General features: G+C 47.0%; 2 protein-coding genes across 3 annotated transcripts; one reads left to right on the forward strand and one right to left on the reverse strand.

Moving 5' to 3' along the window:
• Positions 1-76: 76 nt before the first annotated feature.
• On the reverse strand, positions 77-3,466 carry alkbh2 (alkB homolog 2, alpha-ketoglutarate dependent dioxygenase). 2 transcript variants are annotated; one of them, XM_056288602.1, is made up of 4 exons: positions 3,329-3,466; positions 1,428-1,482; positions 725-923; positions 77-640 (listed from the first exon to the last, which is right to left on the reverse strand). In XM_056288602.1, the coding sequence occupies exons 1-4, from the start codon at positions 3,377-3,379 to the stop codon at positions 331-333; spliced, it is 615 nt and encodes a 204-aa protein (XP_056144577.1). In that variant the 5' UTR covers positions 3,380-3,466; the 3' UTR covers positions 77-330. The 2 variants fall into 2 exon arrangements, with proteins under 2 accessions (XP_056144577.1, XP_056144569.1); XM_056288594.1 differs by lacking the exon at positions 3,329-3,466 and having other exon boundaries at positions 1,428-1,670.
• unga (uracil DNA glycosylase a) lies at positions 2,426-27,004 on the forward strand. The gene is made up of 6 exons (XM_056288585.1): positions 2,426-2,763; positions 21,761-21,856; positions 23,921-24,018; positions 26,192-26,280; positions 26,387-26,565; positions 26,667-27,004. The coding sequence occupies exons 1-6, from the start codon at positions 2,452-2,454 to the stop codon at positions 26,805-26,807; spliced, it is 915 nt and encodes a 304-aa protein (XP_056144560.1). The 5' UTR covers positions 2,426-2,451; the 3' UTR covers positions 26,808-27,004.
• The last annotated feature ends 754 nt before the right edge of the window (positions 27,005-27,758 follow it).

Below are 27,758 nucleotides of genomic sequence, written 5' to 3' on the forward strand. Positions count from 1 at the left end.
CTCCAAATCAAAGCAGCTATTTGTACCCATTTACATCATTTATAAAGCCCACAGAGTCGTCATAGTGTTTGCCAATTTAGTGAGTGTATTTAATGAATTGATTACAGTATAGAAACAATGCATTGGGATAGTTGTGTATGGGAAAACAACAAAACTATCAGTCACCAAAAGGGCGGGTAATCCCTAAGAAGTGGTGCATTTGCAGTCACTCAAGACTTGTCGGAACACACACACACACACACACACACACACACACACACACACACACACACACACACACACACACACACACACACACACACACACACACAGAATCGTAATTGGTAATCCTCATTTCTTTGTGTCCATTAGGATGCGTCTGAATGTGAGGTTAATGCGAGGCAGGAGAACCCTCTTGCGTACAGGTAGGCTGTGGTACCAGAATGTGTTTGTTGGGTGGTTCATGAGCAATAGGCTTCCATGGTCAAGCTCCAGCTTCACTGGTTCAATCTGCCGACAATTCTGTTTGCCCCGTGCCTCCCTATGCCTGAAGATGAAGTCTCGTGCTGCCCCCAAAGAGACTGAGGCAATGGGGCAAAGGGGATCCAGCTCCCTCTCATCATCACGGTGCTCTCCCATATGATCCTGCCCATCTTTATATCTGATGGAGAAAAGACCGTTATCAGGGAGGTCACTTTATTAGAAGAAGAAAAAAACTTCACAAATGCTTTAAGTAATTTGTTACCTGTTAACCAAAACAAAGTTAAATGACTGTCCAGTTGTTTTGGTGACGGCATTCCGAATATGTGCCAAGGTTGGTGTCCACAGGCGGGCTGAATGTTTTACCCCGGAATATGTGTAGTTTAGTCCTGCATCCCCATACGTTGCTTGCTTTCTGGGTATATCACAGAATTTTCCAAATACATGGACCTTTGTGTCATCCCCTGAAACAGAAATGAGAAAGTCGTTTAGCATACACAATGATACATACACAATAATAATATTTTATATGTACAGCAAAGTCACAAAGGGATTCACAATAACAACTACTAAAATCAAAATACAGAGGAAATAAAAGAAAAACTGGTAAAAACAAGTTGGGGCATAAAGCCGGGGGGCGGGGCGGGGCGGGATAGAAGTACAGTACATGAATAGCAAATAGAGTGATGGGCAACATGATCCAGAAAGGGCCGGTGTGGGTGCAGGTCTTTGTTCCAACCAAGCAGTTACACGCCTGATTCGATTAGTCAACCAATAGTCTTTGCTAAGGACCTTGATTTGTAGGCTCAGGTGTGTAACTGCTTGGTTGGAACAAGAGTATTGGTTGATTAATAGAATCAGGAGGGTAACTGCTAGGTTGGACCAAAGACCTGCACCCACACCGGTCCTTTCTGGATCATGTTGCTCATGCCTGAACGGACATGGTTTTGTGGGACGTTTTGACATACCTGTCAGGTACACCACCTCCTCCTCCAGCTGTTTGAACAGGGGGTCTGCTTCTTCCTTGGAGAAAAGCAAAGCATAATCACAGTCCAGCCCTTCTCCTTCTATCTTCTGCCAAGGGACAGGGTTGGAAAACTCCGCAAAAGCTGCATCTTCATGGTTAATGACCTCATTCGTCTCGTCGTTACCGTGTTCCTCCTGTCTCATACTCTTCCTCGTACTTGTAAAGGCATTATTAACGTCATCATCCGTTGCCTCAGTATTACAAGAGCGCTTCTGCTTTCGAGTCACAAACCTGTCCATCGCAACACCCTCCCTAAATAATGGTGCAATGAGGAGATATATGAAGGGAAATATATATATTGATCAGCCCCGATTTAATGGTAACTGGGCAGTTAATTATGCAGCCTTGCCATCCGACCGTGCTTGTTTGAGATCGCGTTATATTGAATGATTGTGTCTTTCTTGAACAACCCTCACCATGACGTCGTTGTAACAGGGGACGTCATATTGTTTTGGCGCGGAATAGGTTTTTATATGGAAGCGTGTGCACGAGTTTTCCCAAGGACTCCTGCAGCTTTTTAGAAAATAAAATAACACTTAACGTCAGCTTGTCGCACTGGTTTAGATACCAACATGATTGGACAGAAAACTATAAACTCGTTTTTTTCACCGGTTTCCAAAAAGAGACTCTCCAAAGAGCTGAATGAAACCGAGGATGCCAAAAACGACGAGGTGAGTTGTCAAGTTTACGAGGTGAGTTGTCAAGTTTTTTTTCCTCCCACACTTATAATTAGCGACATTAGTTTAACAAGCGGTTAATATTGGCGGAGTGATGTGCGCAATTATTACAATTATATATCACTCACAAACATTTTCACGTTATTTAAATTCCCTCCTAAGGGACGAATGGCTCAGTGTGCGCCATTCGTCATCTGACGGAGTTATGTTCACAAGCGTCGGTGTTACACTTGGATTGCTGTCAGTAGTGTTGCGGCCCGGCGGTTGTACTCCTACACGGAAACGAGAATGTTTTCACCACATGGAACTCGACTTCTGAAACTAATACCATCAACTGCACGCGTCTCACAATATACGTGTTTTGCCAAATATACTAAGATCGGGAGTAAGAAGTTGAGGAACTCATTTGCCGAGCCAGTGCCCAGCGCCACCTGTGCTCCTCTTCGGCCTCCGTCTCTCAGTGAGGAGCAGCTGGACCGGATCGCCCGAAACAAGCAAGCGGCTCGAGAGAAACTCGCCGCTGGTCAAGCGCCGGTTGGCTTCGGGGAGAGCTGGAGAAAGGGATTATCCGCTGAATTCGGGAAGCCCTATTTTAAACAGGTAAGCTAGACAAACTAGCCTTCACATAGGAGGATTGTGGTGGTGGTGGGGGGGATTCAGAGGTTTATTTGTCACATGCTTCATGTGCAAGTACGATAATCAGTGAAACGACAACTCCAAAACGTTACCAACTGCGGTTTGTTTGTTTGAAGCTCTGCCTACTTTTAAAATTTTAACAATTTTAACGACTCCGTGAGACCTTGGATCGTTTTATGGTTTGTGTATTTTATGGATTTTTTTTACTCATAATCGATTACATCAATTGACAACCATATAGATGGCGGACGCTGCACGCCATTGCCGGTCGCAGATTCGGTTTCGTACAGAACCTGAGATTTATGAGACTAAAGATGGTAGAATTATTGTGGATGATGAACTGCTCAACTTCCTGGCTGTAAATATGAAGACACCGACCCAGGATGAGACCGTGTTGTTGGTTGAGAACAATTTTGACTCCGAGTGGATAGAGGTCTCAAGGTAGGTGCTGTTTAACCTTTGCCGTCCTACGCAGCGGCTCATTTCCCATAAAGGGCTTAAGAAAGATGTCAGTAACATAAAATCTTACCTTAATGTACTGAATGAGTGTGGAGAGAAGATTCCCAGATTTGTCTCTCATTACTTGGATGCTCTGCCGCCGGTGACATTCTCCAACATGGATGTCTCGACCCTGCTTGGGAGCAGCTGTATGTGGAGGTCAGCTCTGTGAAGCATGCAATGCAGATACATGCTAACGTGAGCAAAGAGCTTCGGTTTATCACTGAGAAGATCGATCGCGAGTGTGTGCACTGGAGCGCTCCGCTGACCCGACTGGGGGCAGTGGTCCAGATACGTCGGTGGCGGTGGTTGGGGCCACTGTCATGGGCACGATGGATGGAGCCGCCGGCCTGGTCGGCACGGCATCTGGGGCTGCACCGGTGGAAGCCTCGGGCCTGGGAGCAGAGGAAGGAGCTTCGGCAGGGTTCTCCGCTCTGGAAGTGGAGAAGGCTGAGATAGCGGAGGGTCCAGGTGGATTAACGCCTCTGCCAGGCACCTCAATGTGGAGTCAAGTCGTGAAACGTCGCCCAGCGAAAGTTGCTATTCACTCAAGACCACGTACTGTTAACCTCGGGCAGAAAAAGAAATCTGGTAATGTTATTGGTACCGGAGCTGGAGTAATATCAAGGTGGTAAAGACGAAGCTGGTGAGTGTTTTTGCCACCAAGTTCACACCAGACCTAGACGCTGACACTCTGTCTTGGTATCTTAAAGATAAACTTGGCCGTGATGTTATCTGTCAAAAGATTGACTCTGTACACAGTAGATTCGGCTCATTTAAAATATCTGCTGAATGCAGTGAGGTTGGTGAAATGTACCATCCGGACCTCTGGCCTGAAGGGGCGCCTGTCCGGCGCTATTATGAACCATGCAGGGGTGGAGTTATCGGGTCAATGTCGTGGCAATGATTGAATTCCACGCTGACAGAAATGAGGAACGAGACAAAAATCTCTTACAGTATTGCGGAGGGGGGGGGGTGAGTATGCCTGCTGGTGATATGGCCAGTCACTAGTCTTGCTAAATGACCATTCGGCTTTTGTCATACAACTGTCGTGGCCTGCGCCTGGGCCAGAGCGCAGGGGATGAAGCTCGTCGCATAGTTGTTGAAAACCTTTTGGAGAACTGTGGCATACTATGTATGCAAGAGACATTTTTAGCAAAGCAAGAGCTGGAAAAACTAAACTCCTTCAATGAGAACTTTCATGGGGCTGGGGAGTCGACAACTGAACTTCACGTGGGGATAGTCAGAGGCAGGATACCAGGGGGTGTGGCTATTCTATGGAATAAGAAGCTCAACTCATTGATAAATGTGGTTAGGCTTGGTATTGACTGGTGCGTTGCAATACAGGTTACTCACAGTGACAGGGAATTCTTTAGCCTAAATTTGTATACACAGTATGAATGCCAGCAGAATGAGGATGAATATTTAAATAGGCTTGCATTCATCAATTCCTTTATACAAGATAATACTTCTTCCAGTGTGTATGTCATTGGGGATTTGAATGCTGATAACTCAGACAGGAATTCGTTATTTGCTAATCGCATGGTTCAGTTCTGTCTCGATAATAATCTTATATTGTCAAGCAAAGTCTTGTTGCCTACAAATAGTTATACATACATAAGTGAGGCCTAGCACACTACGTCATGGCTGGACCACTCTATTTGCACTGTTGATGCACATGCCTCGTTGGGGAGTATGAGTATTATGTATGGGGCAGCAATGACTGATCACATACCTCTTGCTATGGCTGTAAATGTTGAACATTTATTTGTGCTATCTAGTAATGGAGATAGTGACAATGAAGGAAGGTTGGACTGGTCAGCTCTTACAAAGGAGGACATCTTAGCCTATCATGCCCGTACAGATGAAACCTTGGGTGATTGGTCTGCTTAGAGATGCGGTTATGTGCAGAGACATTAATTGTAAGGATATGAGGCATAGGAGAGATCTCTGCTGCATGTATGATGATATTGTTAGTGCTCTGTGTGATGGTAGTATACTAGCCCTACTATAAGTATGCAAATAAGACACATAACATCAGGCCTTGTTGGAACAAATATGTAGCTGGGTATCATGAAGAAGCACGTGAAGCCTTTAAAACATGGGCTATAGCAGGCAGACCCAGACAAAGGCTGAGCTTGAACACAAGAAGCTCACTAATGCAAGATACAAGAACGCCATTCGCTTCATTTGTAAAAATGAACAGGCCATGAGGGCAGATTGCATGGCTAAGAAGCTGCTAGGAAACAATCCTGCTAACTTGGAAAGAAGTGAGTTCTCAACAACTATAAAACAACATTATAATTCTGTTATCCTCTTTCAATGTTGTATTGTGTAAATTGCGTAAACACAACATCTATTGCACGCTGTCTGTCTTGGGAGAGAGATCCCTCCTCTGTTGCTCTCCCTGAGGTTTCTTCCTATTTTTTCTCCCTGTTAAAGGTTGTTTTTTTTTTTAGGGAGTTGTTCCTTATCCGATGAGAGGGTGTAAAGACAGGATGTTGTGTTGCTGTTAAGCCCACTGAGGCAAATTTGTAATTTGATATTGGGCTATACAAATAAAATTGATTTGATTTGATCTCTACCTTGCACTGTTGATGGTATATCCGGTACAGACAATATTGCTGAGTTATGGCAACAGCATTATAGTTCCTTATTCAACTGTGTCCAAAGTGATCTGTATAAGGTGGGCAATATTGAGAGTGATGATTCAATGGTGATCATGTCACATGAGGTGTACCAAGCTGTATGCAAGCTGTCTGTTAACAAGGCAAGTGGCTTAGATCATGTTACTGCTGAACACCTTAAATATGTCAGTCCGAGGATAGCCCCTCTTCTTGCTATCTGTTTTACTGACTTTATGGTCCATGGCTTGTTACCAAACGCAATGTTGTCTGTACTTTTAGTGCCAGTCATTAAGGACAAAGCTGGTCAAGTATACAGCCTAGATAACTACAGACCTATAGCTCTAGCCAGCATACTGTCAAACGTCTTAGAAGGAATCCTCTAGATAGAGTGCATGAATTTATCAACTCCACAGATAACCAGTTTGGTTTTAAAGCTAACATGGTACTGTTATGTGTGTGTGTGTGTGTGTGTGTGTGTGTGTGTATATATACACTCACTGGCCACTTTATTAGGTACACCTAGCTAGTACCGGGTTGGACCCCCTTTTGCCTTCAGAACTGCCTTAATCCTTCGTGGCATAGATTCAACAAGGTACTGGAAACATTCCTCAGAGAGTTTGGTCCATATTGACATGATAGCATCACACAGTTGCTGCAGATTTGTCGGCTGCACATCCATGATGCGAATCTCCCGGTCCACCACATCCCAAAGGTGCTCTATTGGATTGAGATCTGGTGACTGTGGAGGCCATTTGAGTACAGTGAACTCATTGTCATGTTCAAGAAACCAGTCTGAGATGATTCGAGCTTTATGACATGGCGCATTATCCTGCTGGAAGTAGCCATCAGAAGATGGGAACACTGTGGTCATAAAGGGATGGACATGGTCAGCAACAATACTCAGGTAGGCTGTGGCGTTGACACGATTGGTACTAAGGGGCCCAAAGTGTGCCAAGAAAATATCCCCCACACCATTACACCACCACCACCAGCCTGAACCATTGATACAAGGCAGGATGGATCCATCCTTTATGTTGTTGACGCCAAATTCTGACCCTACCATCCGAATGTCGCAGCAGAAATCGAGACTCGTCAGACCAGGCAACGTTTTTCCAATCTTCTGTTGTCCAATTTTGGTGAGCCTGTGCGAATTGTAGCCTCAGTTTCCTGTTCTTAGCTGACAGGAGTGGCACCCGGTGTGGTCTTCTGCTGCTGTAGCCCATCTGCCTCAAGGTTCGACGTGTTGTGCGTTCAGAGATGCTCTTCTGCATACCTCGGTTGTAATGAGTGGTTATTTGAGTTACTGTTGCCTTTCTATCAGCTCGAACCAGTCTGGCCATTCTCCTCTGACCTCTGGCATCAACAAGAGCATTTTCGCCCACAGAACTGCCGCTCACTGGATATTTTCTCTTTTTCGGACCAGTCTCTGTAAACCCTAGAGATGGTTGTGCGTGAAAATCCCAGTAGATCAGCGGTTTCTGAAATACTCAGACCAGCCCGTCTGGCACCAACAACCATGCCACGTTCAAAGTCACTTAAATCACCTTTCTCCCCCATTCTGATGCTTGGTTTGAACTGCAGCAGATCATCTTGACCATGTCTACATGCCTAAATGCATTGAGTTGCTGCCATGTGATTGGCTGATTAGAAATTTGCGTTAACGAGCAGTTGGACAGGTGTGCCTAATAAAGTGGCCGGTGAGTGTGTGTATATATAGTAGAGGCCTTAAAGGAAATTATTAACAAATACAGAGGCCAAAACTCACCGGTTCTTATATGTTTTAGTGATGCTTCTAAAGCCTTTGATCGTGTTAATAATAGAAAGTTGTTTGTTAAATTGAGTCAAAGACAAGTGCCTAAATACATTTTGAGAATTCTGGCTTATTGGTATGCCCACCAGACTATGCAAGTGAAATGGGGTAATAGTGTTTCAGCCCCATTTGGGGTTAGCAATGGTGTCAGACAAGGGGGAATTCTGTCTCCAGTTTTCTACAATGTATATATGCTGATGATTTGTCCAAGCAATTGAAAGCCTGTAACACTGGGTGCATGATTGGTAATACCTTGGTGAACCATATTATGTATGCAGATGACCTTGTCATTCTTAGTCCCTGTAGCGCTGGTCTCCAGCAGCTCCTTGATACGTATATGTTCTGTGTGTGGTGTGGAGCATGATATCAAATACAATGCTAGTAAGAGTGTTGTCATGATCTGCAGAACCAAACCGGTTAATTATCTAAAAGTTCATGATTTTAAATTGTCTGATAATAATCGGGGCAGCACAGTGGCGCAGTGGTTAGCATGGCCACCTCACAGCAAGAAGGTCCTGGGTTTGAGCCCTGGGGTAGTCCAACCTTGGTGGGTCCTTCCGGGTCATCCTTTGTGTGGAGTTTGCATGTTCTCCCCATGTCTGTCTGCGTGGGTTTCCTCGGGGGGGTCCAGTCCGGTTTCCTTCCACAGTCCAAAGACATGTAGGTCAGGTGAATTGGCCATACTAAAATTGTCCCTAGGTATGAATTGGTGTGTGTGCGTGCGCCCTGTGATGGCCTGTCCAGGTTGTCTCCCCGCCTGCCGCCCAGTGACTGCTGGAATACACTCCAGCATCCCCACAACCCTTAGAGCAGGATAAGAGGTTCAGATAATGGATGATAATAGTCTTGGTATGTAATAAGGTGAAATATCTTGGACATTATCTTACTGAACAGATGACAGATGATGATGATATTTATAGGCAATGATGTATGCACAAGCAAACACTCTGTCACGCAAGTTTGGTATGTGTTCAGTTAGTGTGAAAATGTCTCTGTTCAGAGCATATTGTACACCACTCTATACTGCACACCTGTGGTCAAACTACAAAAAAGCAAGCTTACAGAGGCTTCTAGTGGCTTATAATGATGCTATGAGAATACTACTAAAAAGACCTAGATGGTGTAGTGCAAGTGAAATGTTTGTGGCTGCAGGAGTCAATATCTTTCAGGCTCTTCTAAGAAATCTCATATATAAATGTATTTGCCGGCTCTGATAATGTAATCATCATGCGTTTAACTAATATAAGAGTCAGTGCCACACGCTACCAATCCCAGCAGTGGGACCACTGGTATAGCTGCCTTCTTATAAGACACTGATTTGTTCCATTTATGTTATTTTATTGTTTACTCTGTGTGTTGTCTGGGGTTTGTCTTTTACCTATTTGTCGTTGTTTGTTATGGACCCTGAGTCTGCATAAAGTTTTGAAATTGTGCAACAAGAGAAATTAATACACTAATAATAAAATGAGAGTAAAAAAAAATAAAGGCCCCTACTCAGACATTCGTGCACCTGAATCATGATCACACACACCTTGCTATTCCAGTTCTACTGCACGTGTAATCTCGGTGTAATACATTTTAACAAGTAGAATAACACAGCATCATCATGCACATAGTCTCAGCAATGACTTTTTGCTATTATAGTCTTCCAAAGGAAAAAAAATTAACTGTAAAACTATTGGCTTTACATTTTAAAGTCAGCTCAGCTGTCACTTTATTTTGGCATGTTGAAGTATGACAGTATGTCACAATATTATTATATTTAATATTTCAGGTCTATCGCTGATATTCAGATTTTAGATCATTTTACAGACCAGTCATTACAAGTAGCCTACGGTCACAGTCACATGCACCCACCCGCTCGCTTTGGACCCCTCAGCCACATCTCTGGAAGTGCTGACAAATTTATCCAGCGATCCTCGCAGTGACTTATGAAATTCTTCCTTTTTATTTATTCACCCCCCCCATCTCAGCCCCTGACTCATGTTTATGAAATCGGTCGCGCTCTCGTGCAACTGAAATTGTTTCCCCTTCTTCCTCAGTGAGCAGCGAGATGGAGCACGCAGTGTTAAGGGGTTTGTAGAACGAACCCAATAGCGACAACACAAGACAAAGTAAAGCACCAACCTGGCAGGACTCGTAGGGGAGAGCCGGCCGGGCCTGGACAGAAGGGGGAGGCGCTTCAGGCGGAACTTGAGAATAGCTTCTTAAAAATGGGAAAACGTAAACTGCCCCCTTAATCCGAAAAGGAAAAAACGTAAACTGCTCCTTTAAAGTCCGAAAGGGAAAAAACGTAAACTGCTCCTTTAAAGTCCGAAAGGGAAAAAAACACAAACTGCTCCTTTAAAGTCCGAAAGGGGAAAAAACACAAACTGCTCCTTTAAGGTAGAAGTCCAACCGAGTAATAAGATCCACAGTGAGAGAGGAGAAATTAGAATATCAAAAACTTGATCTCAACTAGAAAATCACGATGGGAAAATCCAATGGGGAAAACACAAAGAGAGTCCTTCTCCGAACAAGCTCTCAAGGAGAACTGACACAAGGGAATAATCAAACAAGCAAAAACACGGAGAATACTACAATCTGTACTCCACCGGGAGACACAGAAATGTCACAAAACTCGAGACGAAGAATCTACTCACGGGACTGTTCAGGACGAACTAGCGACGAGTTCTGGAAAGCAAACAAACTTATACTAGAGTGGTTAACGAGTAGATAGGCTGCAGGTGTTTCAGACGCGCCCTTCCCCCGCTCTCATTGCTGGTTGCTAGGTTGGTCAACAGACCGAGCCCTAACAGTACCCCCCCCTCTACGGGAGCCACCAGGCGACCTGCCAGGTTTGTCAGGGTGACGGCGATAGAACTCAGCGAGCAGACCAGGGTCCATGATGAGCTGGCGGGATACCCAGCTTCGTTCCTCCACCCCATAGCCCTCCCAGTCAACCAAATACTGGAACCCCCGTCCCCTGCGTCGGACGTCCATCAGCCGACGGACCTTCCACTGTGGATGCCCATCCACAATCTCAGGGGGAGGCGGAGCTGGGGCCGGAGGCATAAGGGGGCTCTTGGAGACAGGCTTTACTCGGGACACATGAAAAACCGGATGGATCTTCATGGAGGCCGGGAGCTTAAGACGCACAACTGCAGGACTGGGTACTTCCTGGATCTCGAAGGGTCCAACGAACCGGGGATTCAGCTTCTTGGCAGAGGACTGAAGGGGGAGATCCTTGGTGGACAGCCAGACTCTCTGTCCGGGTTGGTAAGCTGGTGCTGTGGATCGGCGACGGTTAGCTCCTCGTCTGGCACGTTCCGTAGCACGGAGCAGCGCAGCCCTGGTGATCTCCCAGACACGACGACAGCGGTCCAGATGAGTCTGCACGGAGGGAACCTCCACTTCGGACTCCTGTGCAGAGAAGACGGGCGGCTGGTAACCCAGGGATGCCTCAAAGGGCGAGAGGCCGGTGGCGGAGCTGACCAGGGAGTTGACCGCATACTCGACCCAGGGGAGAAACTGACTCCAGGAGGTTGGCTTCTTGGCAGCGACGCAACGGAGAGCAGATTCCACACTCTGGTTCATCCTCTCAGTCTGTCCGTTAGTCTGCGGATGATATCCCGACGAAAGGCTGACCGAGGCGCCCAACCCCTTGCAGAAAGCACGCCACACACGGGAAACAAACTGGGGCCCTCTGTCTGACACAATGTCCTTGGGAAGTCCATGCAAACGGAAGACGTGGCTCATCAGGAGGTCAGCGGTTTCTGAAGCAGAAGGAAGCTTAGGCAAAGCCACCAGGTGAACACCCTTGCTGAAGCGATCCACCACCGTCAGGATCACTGTGTTGCCCTGAGACGGAGGAAGTCCAGAGACAAAATCCAACGCCACATGGGACCAGGGCCGACTGGGAATAGGAAGGGGCTGCAGCAGACCAGCCGGTGCCTGGTGAGAGGCCTTGCTGCGGGCACAGATGGTGCGGGCCATGACGAACTCCTTGACGTCCCTCCTCATAGTGGGCCACCAGAACCGTCGAGCTATGAAAGTGAAAGTGCGGTGGACTCCAGGGTGGCAAGCGAGCTGACTGGTGTGGCCCCATTTGAGGACCCGAGACCTCACTGAGTCCGGAACAAACAGTCGGCGAGGCGGCACGTTGCTCGGGGCTGGACTGGAGCGCAAGGCGCGCTTGACCACCGTTTCAAGGCCCCAGGTCACCACGCCAACGACCTTGGTCTCAGGGAGGACGGGACTTGGCTCCACCGTTACAGGTTCCTTAAGGTGTTGACGAGACAGAGCATCTGCCTTGGTGTTGCGGGAGCCAGGACGATAAGTCAGTGTGAAGTCGAACCGACTGAGGAAACTGGCCCACCGTGCCTGCCGACCATTGAGACGTTTGGTTGCCCGGATGAACGTCAGGTTCTTATGATCAGTCCAGATGGTAAATGGATGCTCTGCCCCCTCCAGCCAATGGCGCCATTCCTCAAGTGCAGCCACTACAGCGAGAAGCTCCCGATTACCAACGTCGTAGTTCTCCTCGGCGGGAAGGAACCGGCGGGAGAAGAACGCGCAAGGATGAACCTTCTGGTCGGCCTCTGATCGTTGGGAGAGCACAGCCCCCAATCCGGTGTCCGAAGCGTCCACCTCAACTATGAACTGCCTCTTGGGATCGGGATGGAGTAGGACGGGGGCACTGGTGAACCTCTCCTTGAGAGACAGAAATGCAGAGCGAGCAGCTGGGGACCAGACGAACGGCTGAGAGGGGGAGGTTAGACGGGTGAGGGGTTCTGCTACAGAGCTGTAGTTTCGGACGAACCTCCTGTAAAAGTTCGCGAACCCGAGGAAGCTCTGCAGTTCCTTACGTGACTTAGGATCCGGCCATTCCACCACCGCTTTGATCTTGCGAGGATCAGCTCGAGTCTTGCCTCCCTCCACGATAAAACCTAAGTAGTCCACTGACTCAGAATGGAACAGGCATTTCTCAGCCTTGACGAACAGCCGGTTACGAAGGAGGCGTTCGAGAACCTGCCGCACGTGCTGGACATGCTCCTCGAGGGACCTGGAGAAGATGAGGATGTCATCAAGGTAGACGACAACGAATTGGTCGAGCATGTCGTGAAGGATGTCATTCATGAGTGCCTGGAACACCGCCGGGGCGTTGGTGAGGCCGAACGGCATTACCAGGTACTCATAATGACCACGGGGAGTCTTAAAGGCTGTCTTCCACTCGTCCCCTTTCCGGATCCGAACGAGATGGTAGGCGTTCCGGAGATCCAGCTTAGTGAAGACAGTCGCCTGGGTCAGGGGTTCGAGGGTGGAGCTCATCAGAGGCAGGGGGTATTTATTCTTGATGGTGATGTCGTTGAGTTGGCGATAATCAATGCAGGGTCGGAGACCACCATCCTTCTTCTTAACGAAAAAGAAACCAGCTGCCACCTGGGAGGATGAGGGTCGGATGAGCCCTGCCGCCAACGATTCTGAAATGTAATCGTCCATAGCAGCCTTCTCGGGGATGGAAAGGCTGTAAAGACGACTGCTAGGGAGAGAGGCCCCAGGACGGAGGTTGATAGCACAATCATATGGCCGATGCGGAGGGAGAGACTGAGCCCGCGTCTTGCTGAAGACCTCCCCGAGATCATGATACTCGGGAGGAACAGAGGAAAGATCGGGAGGAGGGGCAATCGGAACAGTCTGGACTGCTGGACCAGGTGCGGCCTGAAGACACCGGGCGTGACAGGAGGAGCTCCACTCCAAAATGTTACCAGACGACCAAGCAATGTGTGGCTCATGCTGAGCCAACCAGGGACGCCCCAAGATCACAGGAACTAAGGGAGACTGGATGACGAAGAACTGAAGGCTCTCCACATGGTTTCCAGCAATAGTGAGAGACACGGGACAGGACTGTCGGGTAACACTGGCCAGGCGGCGCTCATCCAGAGCAAAGGCCTCTATTGGCCTCTCCAATTCCTCACATGGAATGTTAGCTTGAGCAGCAAACGTAGAGTCCAAGAAACACCCATCAGCTCCCGAATCGATGAGTGCGCCTACAGTGAGCCGCTGGTCTGCCCAAGCCAGGGTAACGCTCACAAGATGGTTAGCCGGAGCAGGATGGCGGGAACAGGAAAGACGGCTCACTAGGATCTCCCGGGGTCCCAGTGAGCCTAATCTTTTGGCCGCGTAGGACACTCGCTGATCCGGTGTCCCTTAAGACCGCAGTAAAGACAGAGACCTGCCTTGAACCGGGCCTCACGTTCAGCGGGAGTCAGTCGTGTACGCCCAAGCTGCATAGGTTCCTCCTCTGTCACTGTCTGGGAGGAGGAGAGGCTTGCCACAGGGGAAGTGGAGTGCGACGAAGAAGAGCCCCCTTCGGAAGCTCTGGATGGCTGAGAGGTAGAAACGGTTCCCCGTAGACCTCGCTCGCGCCTTCTCTCGCGGAGACGTCCATCGATGCGGATGGCAAGGCTGATAAGGTCGTCGAGAGAGGTAGGATCCTCCCGGGTGGCTAGCTGATCCTTGACGGCATCGCTGAGGCCCCTACGGAAGGTTACCCGAAGTGACTGGTCGTTCCAGCCACTCTCAGCCGCAGCCAGCCTGAACTCGACTGAGTAGTCAGTGACACTGCCACTGCCCTGCTGGATCCTGCTCAATCGGACACCCGGATCCTGACCGTACACTGGATGATGGAATACCTTCCGAAGCTCAGCCACAAAGTCATCGTAGGAAGAGCAGAAACTGGCCCCCATGGACCAGGAAGCAGTGGCCCACTGAGCAGCGCGGCCAGTCAGCAGGTTAGTCACGTAAGCAACTTTTGCAGCATCTGTGGTGAACCCCCTGGAATGGTGGGCGAAGACAAGCTCACACTGCATGATGAACGTGGCACAGGTCTCAAAGTTGCCATCAAAAGGCTTGGGATTGGAGATACTGGGCTCCCGGAAATCCGAAACATAAACGGTAGGATTGTCTAAGGCAACGGCTGCGGGCACTGCTGGAGGAGGGGCGGCCGGAACTGGTGGGACAGCTGGCTGGATGGTGATAGCCGCTGTGAGAGTTTGCAACTGCTTAAGAACCTCCTCTTGTTGGCTCGCGAGCGCCGTTTGCTGGGCCGAAAGAGAATCCACCGAAGCCTGGAGGGGTTGCACCTGAGCCCGGAGGCCCTGCATGGCAACAGCGGCCTCTTGTAGTTGCTGGCCGTGGGAGGCTGTAAGCTGAATCTGCTTATAGAGAGCAGCCTGGACAGGATTGGCGTCTGGGTTGTCTGGGTTCATAGTGAGAGGCTAGTTCGTACTGTTAAGGGGTTTGTAGAACGAACCCAATAGCGACAACACAAGACAAAGTAAAGCACCAACCTGGCAGGACTCGTAGGGGAGAGCCGGCCGGGCCTGGACAGAAGGGGGAGGCGCTTCAGGCGGAACTTGAGAATAGCTTCTTAAAAATGGGAAAACGTAAACTGCCCCCTTAATCCGAAAAGGAAAAAACGTAAACTGCTCCTTTAAAGTCAGAAAGGGAAAAAACGTAAACTGCTCCTTTAAAGTCCGAAAGGGGAAAAAACACAAACTGCTCCTTTAAAGTCCGAAAGGGGAAAAAACACAAACTGCTCCTTTAAGGTAGAAGTCCAACCGAGTAATAAGATCCACAGTGAGAGAGGAGAAATTAGAATATCAAAAACTTGATCTCAACTAGAAAATCACGATGGGAAAATCCAATGGGGAAAACACAAAGAGAGTCCTTCTCCGAACAAGCTCTCAAGGAGAACTGACACAAGGGAATAATCAAACAAGCAAAAACACGGAGAATACTACAATCTGTACTCCACCGGGAGACACAGAAATGTCACAAAACTCGAGACGAAGAATCTACTCACGGGACTGTTCAGGACGAACTAGCGACGAGTTCTGGAAAGCAAACAAACTTATACTAGAGTGGTTAACGAGTAGATAGGCTGCAGGTGTTTCAGACGCGCCCTTCCCCCGCTCTCATTGCTGGTTGCCAGGTTGGTCAACAGACCGAGCCCTAACACGCAGTATGTAACAATGCAATATTGAAGATGAAAGAAACCTGAATTTTTTTTTTCATGTGACCTTGACTAGGCATAATGGAGTCGACACAGGAATTTCATTTTAGAAGCATGTTGGGTCAAGAACAGTCATTATTTATATATAAATAGTGCATGATTGCAGGTCAGGCACAAGATCCTGTGTGATCGCACACTTGGCACAGCCCATGCGACGGTTCTGTCGGAGAGTATACACAAGATAAATCCCAATAAATACATATATAGTACACTGTGCAGTTGCTATATACAATACAAGTATAAGTGTGACAATAGACTTGATGTGTAAAGTGTCTGAGGCAGAGTGATAAAAGTGTCAGTAGTGTCATAAATTGACATTCTTAAGTTGGTTTAGTGTCCTTATGGCCTTCAGAGTCTCTCTGTTGGCCTTGTGGCTGCTGAGGCATCTGCTTGACTGCAGTGACTGAAACAGTCTGAACTTTAAATAGTTCTAAAAAATTTAAGGAGCCTATCTACAATTTTAGCTTGCATAGTTGTGCAGCCACAAGCATGTGAATACTTCTTTTTAACTGATGCAAATGACCATTTAGATATAATTGACTTCCAACAGGATTATAATTCTGAGTTGAAAATATTTAGCTCAAGTAATCTTTGGAGCCGCCCTCATCGCTGTACATTAGATGCAGCATTTGCAGATAGCTCAGTGATTAATTCAGTCTATGGATATGAGCTCAGGGCCCATATAATTATAAGGTGTCTTGTCAGAATTGTAGGAACATTGGTCAGACGCCATAGGTTGTCATGAAGTGCTCATTGTCATGGAACTTGATCACTAACACAAAATCATCTTAATTTTTTTCCCTCAACTTTAAGCGATGGGGTGGCAACCAGGTGGACAGGTATTTATTGTGCCTTGGCTACCTCCTAGATCTGCCCTTATCTAAACATACACTCACTGAGCACTTTATTAGGAACACAATACTAATAGTGGGTAGGGCATCCCTTTGCTCTCAAAACAGCCTCAATTCTTCATGGCATGGATTCCACAAACATTCTGATGAGATTCTGGTCCTTGTTGACATGATTACGTCGTGCAATTTCTGTAGACAAATTCATGCTGCAAATCTCCAGTCTACGACATCCAAAAGGTGTTCCATTGGATTCTGTGACTGGGAAGGCCATTGAGCAACATTGAACTCATTGTCATGTTCATGAAACCAGTTTGAGACGAGTTTTGCTTTGTAACATAATGCATTATCATGCTGGAAGTAGCCATTAGAAGATGGGTAAATTGTGGTCATGAAGGGATGTACATGGTGAGCAACAATACTCAAATAGGCTGTGGCATTCAAGTGATGACTGATTGGTATTAACGGGCCCAAGGTGTGCCAAGAAAACATTACCCACACCATTACTCCTCTGCCACCAGCCTGGACTATTGATACAACAGGTTGGGTCCCTGGTTTCATGCTGTTGGTGCCAAATTCTGACCCTACCATTTGTATGCCTCATCAGAAATTGCGATTCATCCAACCAGGCTACGTTTTTCCTTTCTTCAACTATCCAGTGTTGGTGAGCCTGTGCTCATCACCGCCTCGGCTTTCTGAGGCTGAGCTTTCTTGGCTGACGGAAATGGATCCCCGACATGGTCTTTTGCTGTTGTAGCCCATCTGCCTCAAGGTTCGATGTGTTGTGCATTCGGAGATGCTTTTCTGCTCACTAGCTCGAACCACTCTGGCCATTGTTGTCACAGCCCCTCTCCCTTGACACCTGCTGACCCCTCCTTCACCCCGGCACACCAGCTGGCCATCAAAGCAATCGCCCTCACCCTTAAAAAGCCTCCACTGTGGACCAGTCTTCGCTGGAACGTAGCCATTCATGGACTTCTGCCTGCCAGTCTACCTGCCACTGAGCCAACTCCTGCTCTACCCCTGGGATCGGCCACTTCAATAAAGACTTGATTTCTTCCCTTACCTGATTGTCCCGTCTGCTTTTGGGTTCTTTCCAGATAAGTGACAGTACGTTCCAGCCACTATGGACCCAGCAGACCATTCCACCACAGACCTGGCCACGGTCTGCCAGGCTGTAGCCAACCAGGAATTGGTCCTCGGCCAGCACAGCCAGGTGCTACATGAGATGGCTGACGCCCTCCGTGAGCTCAGCTCAAAGATCTCCGGAATCCAGACCCAACTTAGTGCCTCCGCTAGCCCGGGACCCGCCTCTCCAGCTCCGCCACCCTCAGCGCCATCAACTTCGGCTAAGGAACCATGAGTTGCCCCGCCCGATAAGTATGATGGAGATTTTGGACTTTGTCGCCCTTTTTTGATGCAGTGTGAGATTTGTGTTTAACCAGCAGCCCCAGTCATATTCCACGGATGGAGCCAAAGTCGCTTACATCATGGGTCTTCTCCGGGGAAGCGCTCTGGATTGGGCTACAGCGGTGTGGGAGATGCGGGCCTCCACTTCCTCATCCTACGCTGAGTTCACCACTGCTTTTCGCCAGGTTTTTGATCATCCCGTGCGGGGAAAGGATGCTTCAAAAAGACTGATCTCTCTCCGCCAGGGTTCCCGCAGCGTCGCTGACTACTCAGTTGAGTTCCGTACGCTATCAGCGGAGAGCGGATGGAACAACGAGTCCCTCCAGGCCGGGTTTTCCAACGGTCTAAGCGAATCCATAAAGGACGAATTGGTTTCCTACCCCGAGCCTGGAGGGTTGGAGGAATTGGTTACCCTGGCCATTCGTGTGGACAACCGTCCCCGGGAGCGGAGGAGAGAGAGGACGCGCTGCTTTCCGGGTCACAACAACTTTCCACAGACCACACCTCCAAACTCTGGGGGCCGAGCTCGCTCAACTGAGGCTGACGTCCTCCGAGAAAGCCCGAGGCGTGACTCTTCCCCAGCTTCGGAGCCGATGCAACTTGGCCGCTTCCGGCTCAACCCGGAGGAGCGTCAACGCTGCATCACCGAGAACAGTTGCTTGTATTGTGGTCAGCCTGGTCACTTTCTCGCCTCCTGCCCTCACCGTCCATCAAAACTAGCAGGCTCACGAGGGAGGGGGAGGATCCTCGTGAGCCCAACTGTCTGCCCTCTGTCTCCTCGTCCACGTACCCAGTTACAAGCTACCATCAGTTTTAAAGGTCAGTCCACTAAACTCTTGGCTTTAATTGACTCTGGAGCTGATGAAAGCTTTTTGGATGCAAGTGTTGTGAAGCAGTTAGGTCTTGCCACTGTGAGTCTGGACCAGCCTCTTGAAGCTAATGCCCTGGATGGATGTCTCCTGACCCGGATAACCTCTAAGACCGAGCCTGTGCGCCTCCTGTTGTCGGGAAACCATCAAGATGAGTTAAGTTTTTTTGTTATCAATTCTCCATTTGTGCCCATTATACTTGGTCATCCCTGGCTGGTTAAGCATAGTCCCCATATTGAGTGGTCATCCGCCAGAATTTCAAGTTGGAGTCCCGTCTGTCATGCCATATGCCTCCAGTCTGCTCTGCCTCAGTCTGTCCCCTGTCAGGTGTCAAGCCCTGGCTCCAGGAATGCCAAGCCCGATGCTCTGTCTCATGTGCATGGGAAGGAGTCTGAGCCCAAGCTCCAACCTGACACCATCGTTCCCTCTACCTGTGTGGCTGCGGCTGTCACCTGGAACATTGAAAGGGAGGTCATGGCAGCACAACAGACTCAGCCTGACCCAGGTAATGGTCCCCCTGGGCGCTTGTTTGTTCCAGATGCTGTTAAATCTAGTGTGTTGCAGTGGGCTCACTCTTCCAAACTTACCTGCCATCCTGGAGTAACCCGTACCCTAGCCTTCCTCCGTAGGCGGTTCTGGTGGCCTTCCATGATGGAGGATACTGGGTCTTTTGTTTCTGCCTGTCCTGTTTGTGCCCAGAATAAGCCCTCCACTCGGGCCAGTGCCGGTCTGCTGCTCCCCCTGCCTGTTCCTCACCGTCCCTGGTTGCATCTGTCCTTGGATTTCGTCTCTGGTCTGCCCGCCTCCGACGGTAACACCGTTGTACTGACTGTTGTTGATCGCTTCAGTAAATTTGTTCACTTTTTGCCCTTGTCTAAACTGCCTTCGGCCCGAGAGACTGCGGATTTGCTGGTCAGGGAGGTTTTCCGGGTCCACAGTCTTCCCCGTGATATAGTGTCTGACCGTGGCCCCCAGTTCACTTCTGCTGTCTGGAAGGCTTTCTGCTCTGCCATCGGTGCCACCGTCAGCCTGTCATCGGGGTTCCATCCTCAGACCAACGGCCGGGTCGAGAGGGCCAACCAGGCATTGTAGACTGTTCTCTGGTGTCTGCCAACACATCCTCTTGGTCCTCACAACTTCCCTGGGTAGAATATGCCCATAACACTTTGCCATTGTCTGCTACTAGGTTGTCCCCTTTTCAATGCCTTTACGGCTATCAGCCCCCCCTTTTTCCTTCTCAAGAGGTAGACATTCCGGTTCCGTCTGTCCAGGTCCGTGTCTGTCGGACCTGGCGGCGAGCCTGTGCTGCACTGCTCAGGGCCTCCGGCCGTTACCAGCGCTTGGTGGATCGTCATCGCACCCCTGCTCCGGACTACTCCCCCGGTGACCAGGTATGGCTCTCTACCAAGGACCTACCCTTGAAATTGGACGCTAAAAAACTGTCCCCCAGGTATATTGGTCCCTTTTCCATTGTCAAAGTCATTAACCCCTCTGTGGTCAATCTCAAGCTGCCCCGCACTCTCCGGGTTCACCCTTCCTTCCATGTGTCCTGCCTCAAACCTGTCTCTACCAGCCATCTAGTTCCTCCGGCCCCCCCGCCCCCACCTCATCGTATGATCAATGATCATCCTGCTTACACTGTTCGTCGTCTCCTGGACTCTCGTCCAGGAGACGACGAACAGTGTAAGCCTGCAGTATCTCGTTGACTGGGAGGGATATGGCCCGGAGGAAAGGTGTTGGGTCCCTCGTCGCCTTGTCCTGGACGCGAACCTCATCCTGGACTTCCACAGGACGCACCCTGACGGGCCTGGTAGGTCGCCCGGTGGCGCCCCTCGGAGGGGGGGTACTGTCACAGCCCCTCTCCCTTGACACCTGCTGACCCCCCCTTCACCCCGGCACACCAGCTGGCCATCAAAGCAATCGCCCTCACCCTTAAAAAGCCTCCACTGTGGACCAGTCTTCGCTGGAACGTAGCCATTCATGGACTTCTGCCTGCCAGTCTACCTGCCACTGAGCCAACTCCTGCTTTACCCCTGGGATCGGCCACTTCAATAAAGACTTGATTTCTTCCCTTACCTGATTGTCCCGTCTGCTTTTGGGTTCTTTCCAGATACGTGACAATTGTCAGTTGACTTCTCTCACCAACAAGGCGTTTCCATCTGCAGAACTGCCTCTTGCTGGATTTTTTCCCCCCACACCATTCTGAGTAACTCTAGAGACTGTTGTGCGGAAAAATCCCAGGAGATCAGCAGTTACAGAAATACTCAAACCAGTCTGTCTGGCACAAACAATCATGCCCAGTCGAAATCAGTGACATCACGTTTTTTCCCCCACTCTGATGGTTGATGTGAGCATTAACAGAAGCTCCTGACCCATATCGGCATGATTTTATGTATTGCAATGCTGCCAAATGGCTGGCTGATTAGATAATTGTATGAATAAATAAGTGTACAGGTATTCCTAATAAAGTGCTCAGTGAGTGTATATTCCGGTCCTAGAGGGCTTTACAATCATATTATATCGTCTAACAGATAACGATAGAATTGGTTCCCATGGCCCAACCTTATCAGGAAAAAAAAAAAGGGAGAAACCTCTGGAAAAGCATTAGCGGAGGGATTCCTCTTCCAGGACAGATTAGAGAATACGAATGTAATAAGGTGCATAGTTTTGCCAGCAGTGGGCATAGTAGATGAGCAGTAACAGATATACAGTAACCACTCTATATAAATACATATATGAAAAGCGCTATAAAAAATGCAACTTTATTGATTGATGATGATTACACTTTCCACATTGTCATTTGTAACCATTCTGAAAAGTTCCCGTTTCCTCCTCTGTCACAGCTGATTTCATTTGTTACTGATGAGAGGAACCGCCACACTATCTACCCACCTGCAGAAAATGTCTTCACCTGGACCCAGATGTGTGACATTCAAGATGTAAGTTTAACGATGCTGTCATTCTGTGTTTTGCTTTTGACGTTGACGTCACAGCCAGGTTTAACGAACAAAAGTTAACATATTCATGCATCACCTTTATGGGGCTGATGCCCTTTATTCCAAGGGAGATCGTTTTCTTTGGGTACTTCCATGCCCTTGGTATATTTTCAGCAAACATTCATAGGCTGCTCAAGGAACTGAGTAACCGCTTTCAGATATCTATCGAGCTGTTTCTGAAATATGATTCCATAAATTTTTAAAAATTAAACTGTTAAGTTTCATTCTCTTAATCCAAATAATAATAATAATGCAAACCCCAATTCCAATGAAGTTGGGACGTTGTGTAAAACGTAAATAAAAACAGAATACAATGATTTGCAAATCCTTTTCGACCTATATGCAATTGAATACACTACAAAGACAACATACTTAATGTTCAAACTGATAAACTTTATTGTGTTTTTGCAAATATTCACTCATTTTGAATTTGATGCCTGCAACACGTTCCAAAAAAAGCTGGGACGGGCATGTTCACCCCTGTGTTACATCACCTTTCCTTTGAACAACACTCAATAAGCGTTTGGGAACTGAGGACACTAGTTGTTGAAGCTTTGTAGGTGGAATTCTTTCCCATTCTTGCTTGATGTACGACTTCAGTTGCTCAACAGTCCGGAGTCTCCGTTTTCGTATTTTGTGCTTCATAATGCACCACACATTTTCAATGGGAGACAGGTCTGGACTGCAGGCAGGCCAGTCTAGTACCCGCACTCTTTTACTACGAAGCCACGCTGGTGTAACACGTGCAGAATGGGGCTTGGCATTGTCTTGCTGAAATAAGCAGGGACGTCCCTGAAAAAGACGTCGCTTGGACCGGCAGCATATGTTGCTCCAAAACCTGTATGTGCCTTTCAGCATTAATGGTGCCTTCACAGATGTGCAAGCTACCCATGCCATGGGCACTAACACACCCCCATACCATCACAGATGCTGGTAACAATCTGGATGGTCCTTTTCCTCTTTAGCCCGGAGGTCACGACGTCCATGATTTCCAAAAACAATTTGAAATGTGGACTCGTCAGACCACAGCACACTTTTCCACTTTGCGTCAGTCCATCTCAGATGAGCTCGGGCCTAGAGAAGCTGGCAACGTTTCTGGGTGGTGTTGATATATGGCTTTTGCTTTGCATGGTAGAGTTTTAACTCGCACTTGTAGATGTAGCGACGAACTGTGTTAAATGACGATGGTTTTCTGAAGTGTTCCTGAGCCCACGTGGTAATATCCTTTACAGAATGATGTCGGTTTTTAATGCAGTGCCGCCTGAGGGATCGAAGGTCACGGGCATTCAATGTTGGTTTTCAGCCTTGCCGCTTACGTGCAGAGATTTCTCCAGATTCTCTGAATCTTTTGATGATATTATGGACTGTAGATGATGAAATCCCTAAATTCCTTGAAAATTGTACGTTGATAAACGTTGTTCTTAAACTGTTGGACTATTTGCTCACGCAGTTGTTCACCAAGTGGGGAACCTCGCCCCATCCTTGCTTGTGAACGCCTGAGCCTTTCGGGAATGCTCCTTTTACACCCAATCATGACACTCACCTGTTTCCAATTAACCTGTTCACCTGTGAAATGTTCCAAAAGGGTGTTTTTGAGCATTCTTCAACTTTCCCAGTCTTTTGTTGCCTCTGTCCCAACTTTTTTGTAATATGTTGCAGGCCTCAGATTCAAAATGAGTGAATATTTGCAAAAAACAATAAAGTTTTTCAGTTTGAACATTAAATATCTTGTCTTTTTAGTGTACTCAATTGAATATAGGTCGAAAAGGATTTGCAAATCATTGCATTCTGTTTTTATTCACGTTTTACACACCGTTCCAACTTCATTGGAATTGGGGTTTGTAATTACAATCAAATCTTTGTGTAAAAATGGGATTAACATTGAAATGCTGGTTAACTGATTATACCTCAAAACAACAAAATGATAAATAGGTTTTAGGTGGGCTGTGAATTTGGCAGTAGTTATCACTATAGCTTTACAAATCAGTCTCTGCCTTTTAATTCCAGGTCAAGGTGGTAATTCTTGGTCAAGATCCATACCATGGCCCCAACCAAGCCCATGGATTATGTTTTAGTGTGCAAAGACCAGTTCCACCTCCACCCAGGTAAACAAGATCATTATTAGATGCTATGTCTAGCACAACTACCCAGCCATCCATTATCCAAACTGCTTACCAACTTAGGGTTGCGGGGATGCTGGAGCCTATCCCAGCAGTCATTGGACAGCAGGCGGGGAGACACCCTGGAAAGGCCGCCAGTCCATCACAGGGCTGACACACACTACTATTGTTTTTAAAAACATTTTAGCAAGCTCCAGTGCTGTTACATCGAAGTCTTTTGATTGCTACCAACTGATGAGACACACTAGTTCCATTACACTTGAGTGTATGATACAATGAATTGTTAACAAATTGCAAGATTTGGTTTATTTAAAATGTATGACTCAAGTCATGTTTTATTTTCTCTGTATGTATTAACTAGCAAGTGACCCGCAACCAAGTTGCGGTGCTCATGACGTTTATTAGCTATCCACCCGTTTAAATCTCCCTCCTCTTCATCCTGCCAGCTAACCGCCTTCCCCCTGCCCCTAACCCCCCCCACTCCAACTCCCTCCCCCCAAATGCTCAGAATCACTTGAAATGCCGAGAAAAGTGGTTTTTAGCCATTTTTAGAAAATGCATATTTTGCATAATTATACATAATTATGCAAAATTACATTTTAATTTTCTGCTATTTTTCTGGTCCTCTCTGGAACAATAACTACCACCTCCAAAAGAAATTAGGATCATAAATGCTTTAGTTTTCGGTCCCACTATCTACACTAACACACACACACACTAACACCACACACACACACACATTCCGAACATATATGAGTAGAAGGTGCGAAAGCACCCACACCTGTACGACACGACACAGAGAGGATACATACCACCGTCTCTTCAGTTTATTTTCTTGTAGAGCCAGCAGGCAAGAGCATGTCTTCCTCGCCGTCAGTGTCGGACGCCATGACAAAGGAGTGTAAACAACACACAAGCATTGTGGGTAATGTAGTGTTTCACGGACAGTTTTACAGGAAACTACAACGCGGAAGTGCGCTCGACTATGGAAGCCCAAATGACTGCGGACATTCCTCGTGGAGTCCGCTCCGCGTACGTTCCGCCCGAGTATGTTTGGGCCTTTAAATGTGATTCATCAGATAAGACACTCGGACACTTCCACGCGCGCAACAGCGGCCAACTTTATTGTTCGTCAGACCCGCCAAAACCCGAACCGCCCGCACGCGCTGATTTCCATTCAAAAACAGAAAACTTTATTGAGTTCACTTCACGTGACAGCCGCCATATACGCCCGTGCTCGACCCATGCAAATGCGACTCTGACGTTGTGGCTTATTTCAAGGACGCTTTCTATTTCCAACGCTGCTCGCTGTCTCCGACCGCCATCCAGCAACCCGTTAAGAACGCGAGGTTTGTGCGAACGGCGGAAAGAGCCGAGGCGTGACGTAGCCAGAGCCCGCAATCTTCTTGAACTGCTCAGGATTATGAAGGGATTCCACATTTTATGCATATTCCGCATATTATGCATAATGTTAATGTTCTGCTATTTTTTATAGGTGCCCCTGATCATCCCCGATAACCTCCAAAAAGAATCAAGGCCCCCAAGTGCTTTAGTTTGGCCGTTTATAGACTCCCACACAGACACACACCAGACACACATTGTGAAAATACAGGAGTCGACGTTATAATTATACACAAACACTGTGATTAGTCCTATCCTTGTCACATTCAGAATGTTTTATGCATGGATTACTTGCAGACTTTCACATGATGTCAAGGTTTATTTTATTTTTTTATTTTTCATTTTAATTAAGGTAAAGTAGAATAGGTTGGAAACACAAATCATATGCTAAGTGAAAAAAATTAAATGTAACATTCCTACTTGTAATAACATTTAATTTGTGTATATTGGTAAGGCATTCCTACATTTGCACACAGTTTAAATTTTGTACTGCAGAATTCACAGAAAGTTGAATCAGTTCATTTGGACACAATGTTTATTGAGAGAAATGTTTCTCTCAATAAACATTGTGTCCAGATGGACTGATTCAACTTTCTGTGATTTCCCTAACTGGGTTATTTAGCATGCATAAAGACACCACTGCAGAATAATTTGTCATGTATCCCTGTTCCTTGGACTGGTTAATGTGACAAAAGTTGTATTATGTGGCATTATTAATACCGTGAATTTTTTGATGAATGCAAACCCTCTCTTTCAGTTTGGTGAACATGTATAAAGAATTGGCCTCAGATGTTGAAGGCTTTGAGCACCCTGGACATGGAGATCTGACTGGGTGGGCTGAACAAGGTACCATTTGCTAAGCAGCATGTCAGATGACTACTTTAGATGCCCAGAGAGGTACACTGTATTATTCAACCCAACCTTTTTAATCTGGTGTGGCCTTGCTCATCAGGTGTGTTACTGCTCAATGCTGTGCTGACTGTCCGAGCTCATCAGGCCAACTCCCACAAAGAGAGAGGCTGGGAAACCTTTACTGATGCTGTTGTGCAGTGGCTCAGCGCTAACCTGGAAGGCCTTGTCTTTATGCTGTGGGGGTCATATGCGCAAAAGAAAGGTTCTGCTATTGACAGGGTCAGTATACTGCCTATAAGTTATATTCTTATTATACTTGAGCAGCTAAATAATTCTGTAGTAACAACAGCTAATTTTTTTTTTTTTATCATTATCTGCAGAAACGTCACCACATCCTACATACAGTGCATCCATCACCATTATCTGCACACCGTGGATTCTTTGGGTGTAAACATTTCTCAAAGGCCAATGAGTTGTTGACCAAATCTGGGAAGAAGCCCATAAACTGGAAGGCACTCTAAATCTTGTGTTAGTTTTTCTCAAACACTGTTGAACATTTGTGTAGATTAACTACAGACCAAACAATAAGCTTGCTTATTTTCTCTTATATTTTTTGATATTATTTCTTATTTTTTGCAGTTTGCACAGTTGTTTGCTTTTTCAGCTTTTCTCAAATCCTATTTTTCCAAAATAAACTGATACAATTTATTGTACTTTATCTACAACGTTCCAGTCAGTTTTCAACTGACACATTGTAAATGTGTTGTATTCTTTTTTTAGTTTTGTTTTTAGTAAAATAAAGTTTTATACTTTTTGCAGAAATGTTTTTTGTTGTTAAAGGTGTGCTGCAGGGCAGCAAATCTTGGATATGCTCAAATCCTGGTATGTCAGCTTATTTGCCACCTTGCTTATAGTGCAGCTTCAGTCACTGTTGTTTGCACCTTAGAGCATATATATCATTTGTTGGATTTTTAATGTTTTGCCACAGCTCATGCAAGGATGTATAGAGGTAGTTTAAGGAGAAAACAAATGTGTCCAATGCATAGTGGAAAAGTACGGCGCAAATGAGCAAACTTAATAAAATGGGAAATTAGAGAAGTGTCTCAGCGAGGATAGTTACAAAGATTTACTTATGAAATTGCCTAGACAGGACCGGGAGTGGAGCGAGATAGATAAGACCTCATATCATCTCTTTGTAGCTACACCCAAGGCAGTTCTGCTAATCTGACTGGGGTCGCTTAGAAAAAGTATAACACAGAAGAAAAAAATGAGAGCGTGCACACTTGGGTAACTGCTTGATGTGTGCCATGCTTAAAGCATTAAAGTGTGCTAATACTGCAAAGAACTTTGACTCTGAATAGTCAATCTGTGATAGTCATGTAGAACAAGTGCTACGACAGTAGAATCTAAAATGTTGCATGTGTCATTCCATGATTCAATCAAGGCCTCAGAAAAAAATGAGTCAAACTGGT

Source organism: Lampris incognitus, chromosome 1 (genome assembly GCF_029633865.1).
Source record: "Lampris incognitus isolate fLamInc1 chromosome 1, fLamInc1.hap2, whole genome shotgun sequence".
NCBI classification, from domain to species: domain Eukaryota; kingdom Metazoa; phylum Chordata; class Actinopteri; order Lampriformes; family Lampridae; genus Lampris; species Lampris incognitus.

What these genes read in the sequence shown, in the direction of transcription:
- alkbh2 (XM_056288594.1), bottom strand. Translation starts at nt 1,629, where the DNA reads ATGAGACAGGAGGAACACGGTAACGACGAGACGAATGAGGTCATTAAC. An exon ending in GGAGGTGGTGTACCTGACAG is followed by an intron (nt 924 to 1,427) that starts GTATGTCAAAAC and finishes TTTCTGTTTCAG; the next exon opens with GGGATGACACAAAGGTCCAT. An exon ending in AACTTTGTTTTGGTTAACAG is followed by an intron (nt 641 to 724) that starts GTAACAAATTAC and finishes TTTCTCCATCAG; the next exon opens with ATATAAAGATGGGCAGGATC.
- unga (XM_056288585.1), top strand. Translation starts at nt 2,452, where the DNA reads ATGTTTTCACCACATGGAACTCGACTTCTGAAACTAATACCATCAACT. An exon ending in CCAGTTCCACCTCCACCCAG is followed by an intron (nt 24,019 to 26,191) that starts GTAAACAAGATC and finishes CCTCTCTTTCAG; the next exon opens with TTTGGTGAACATGTATAAAG. An exon ending in AAGGTTCTGCTATTGACAGG is followed by an intron (nt 26,566 to 26,666) that starts GTCAGTATACTG and finishes CATTATCTGCAG; the next exon opens with AAACGTCACCACATCCTACA.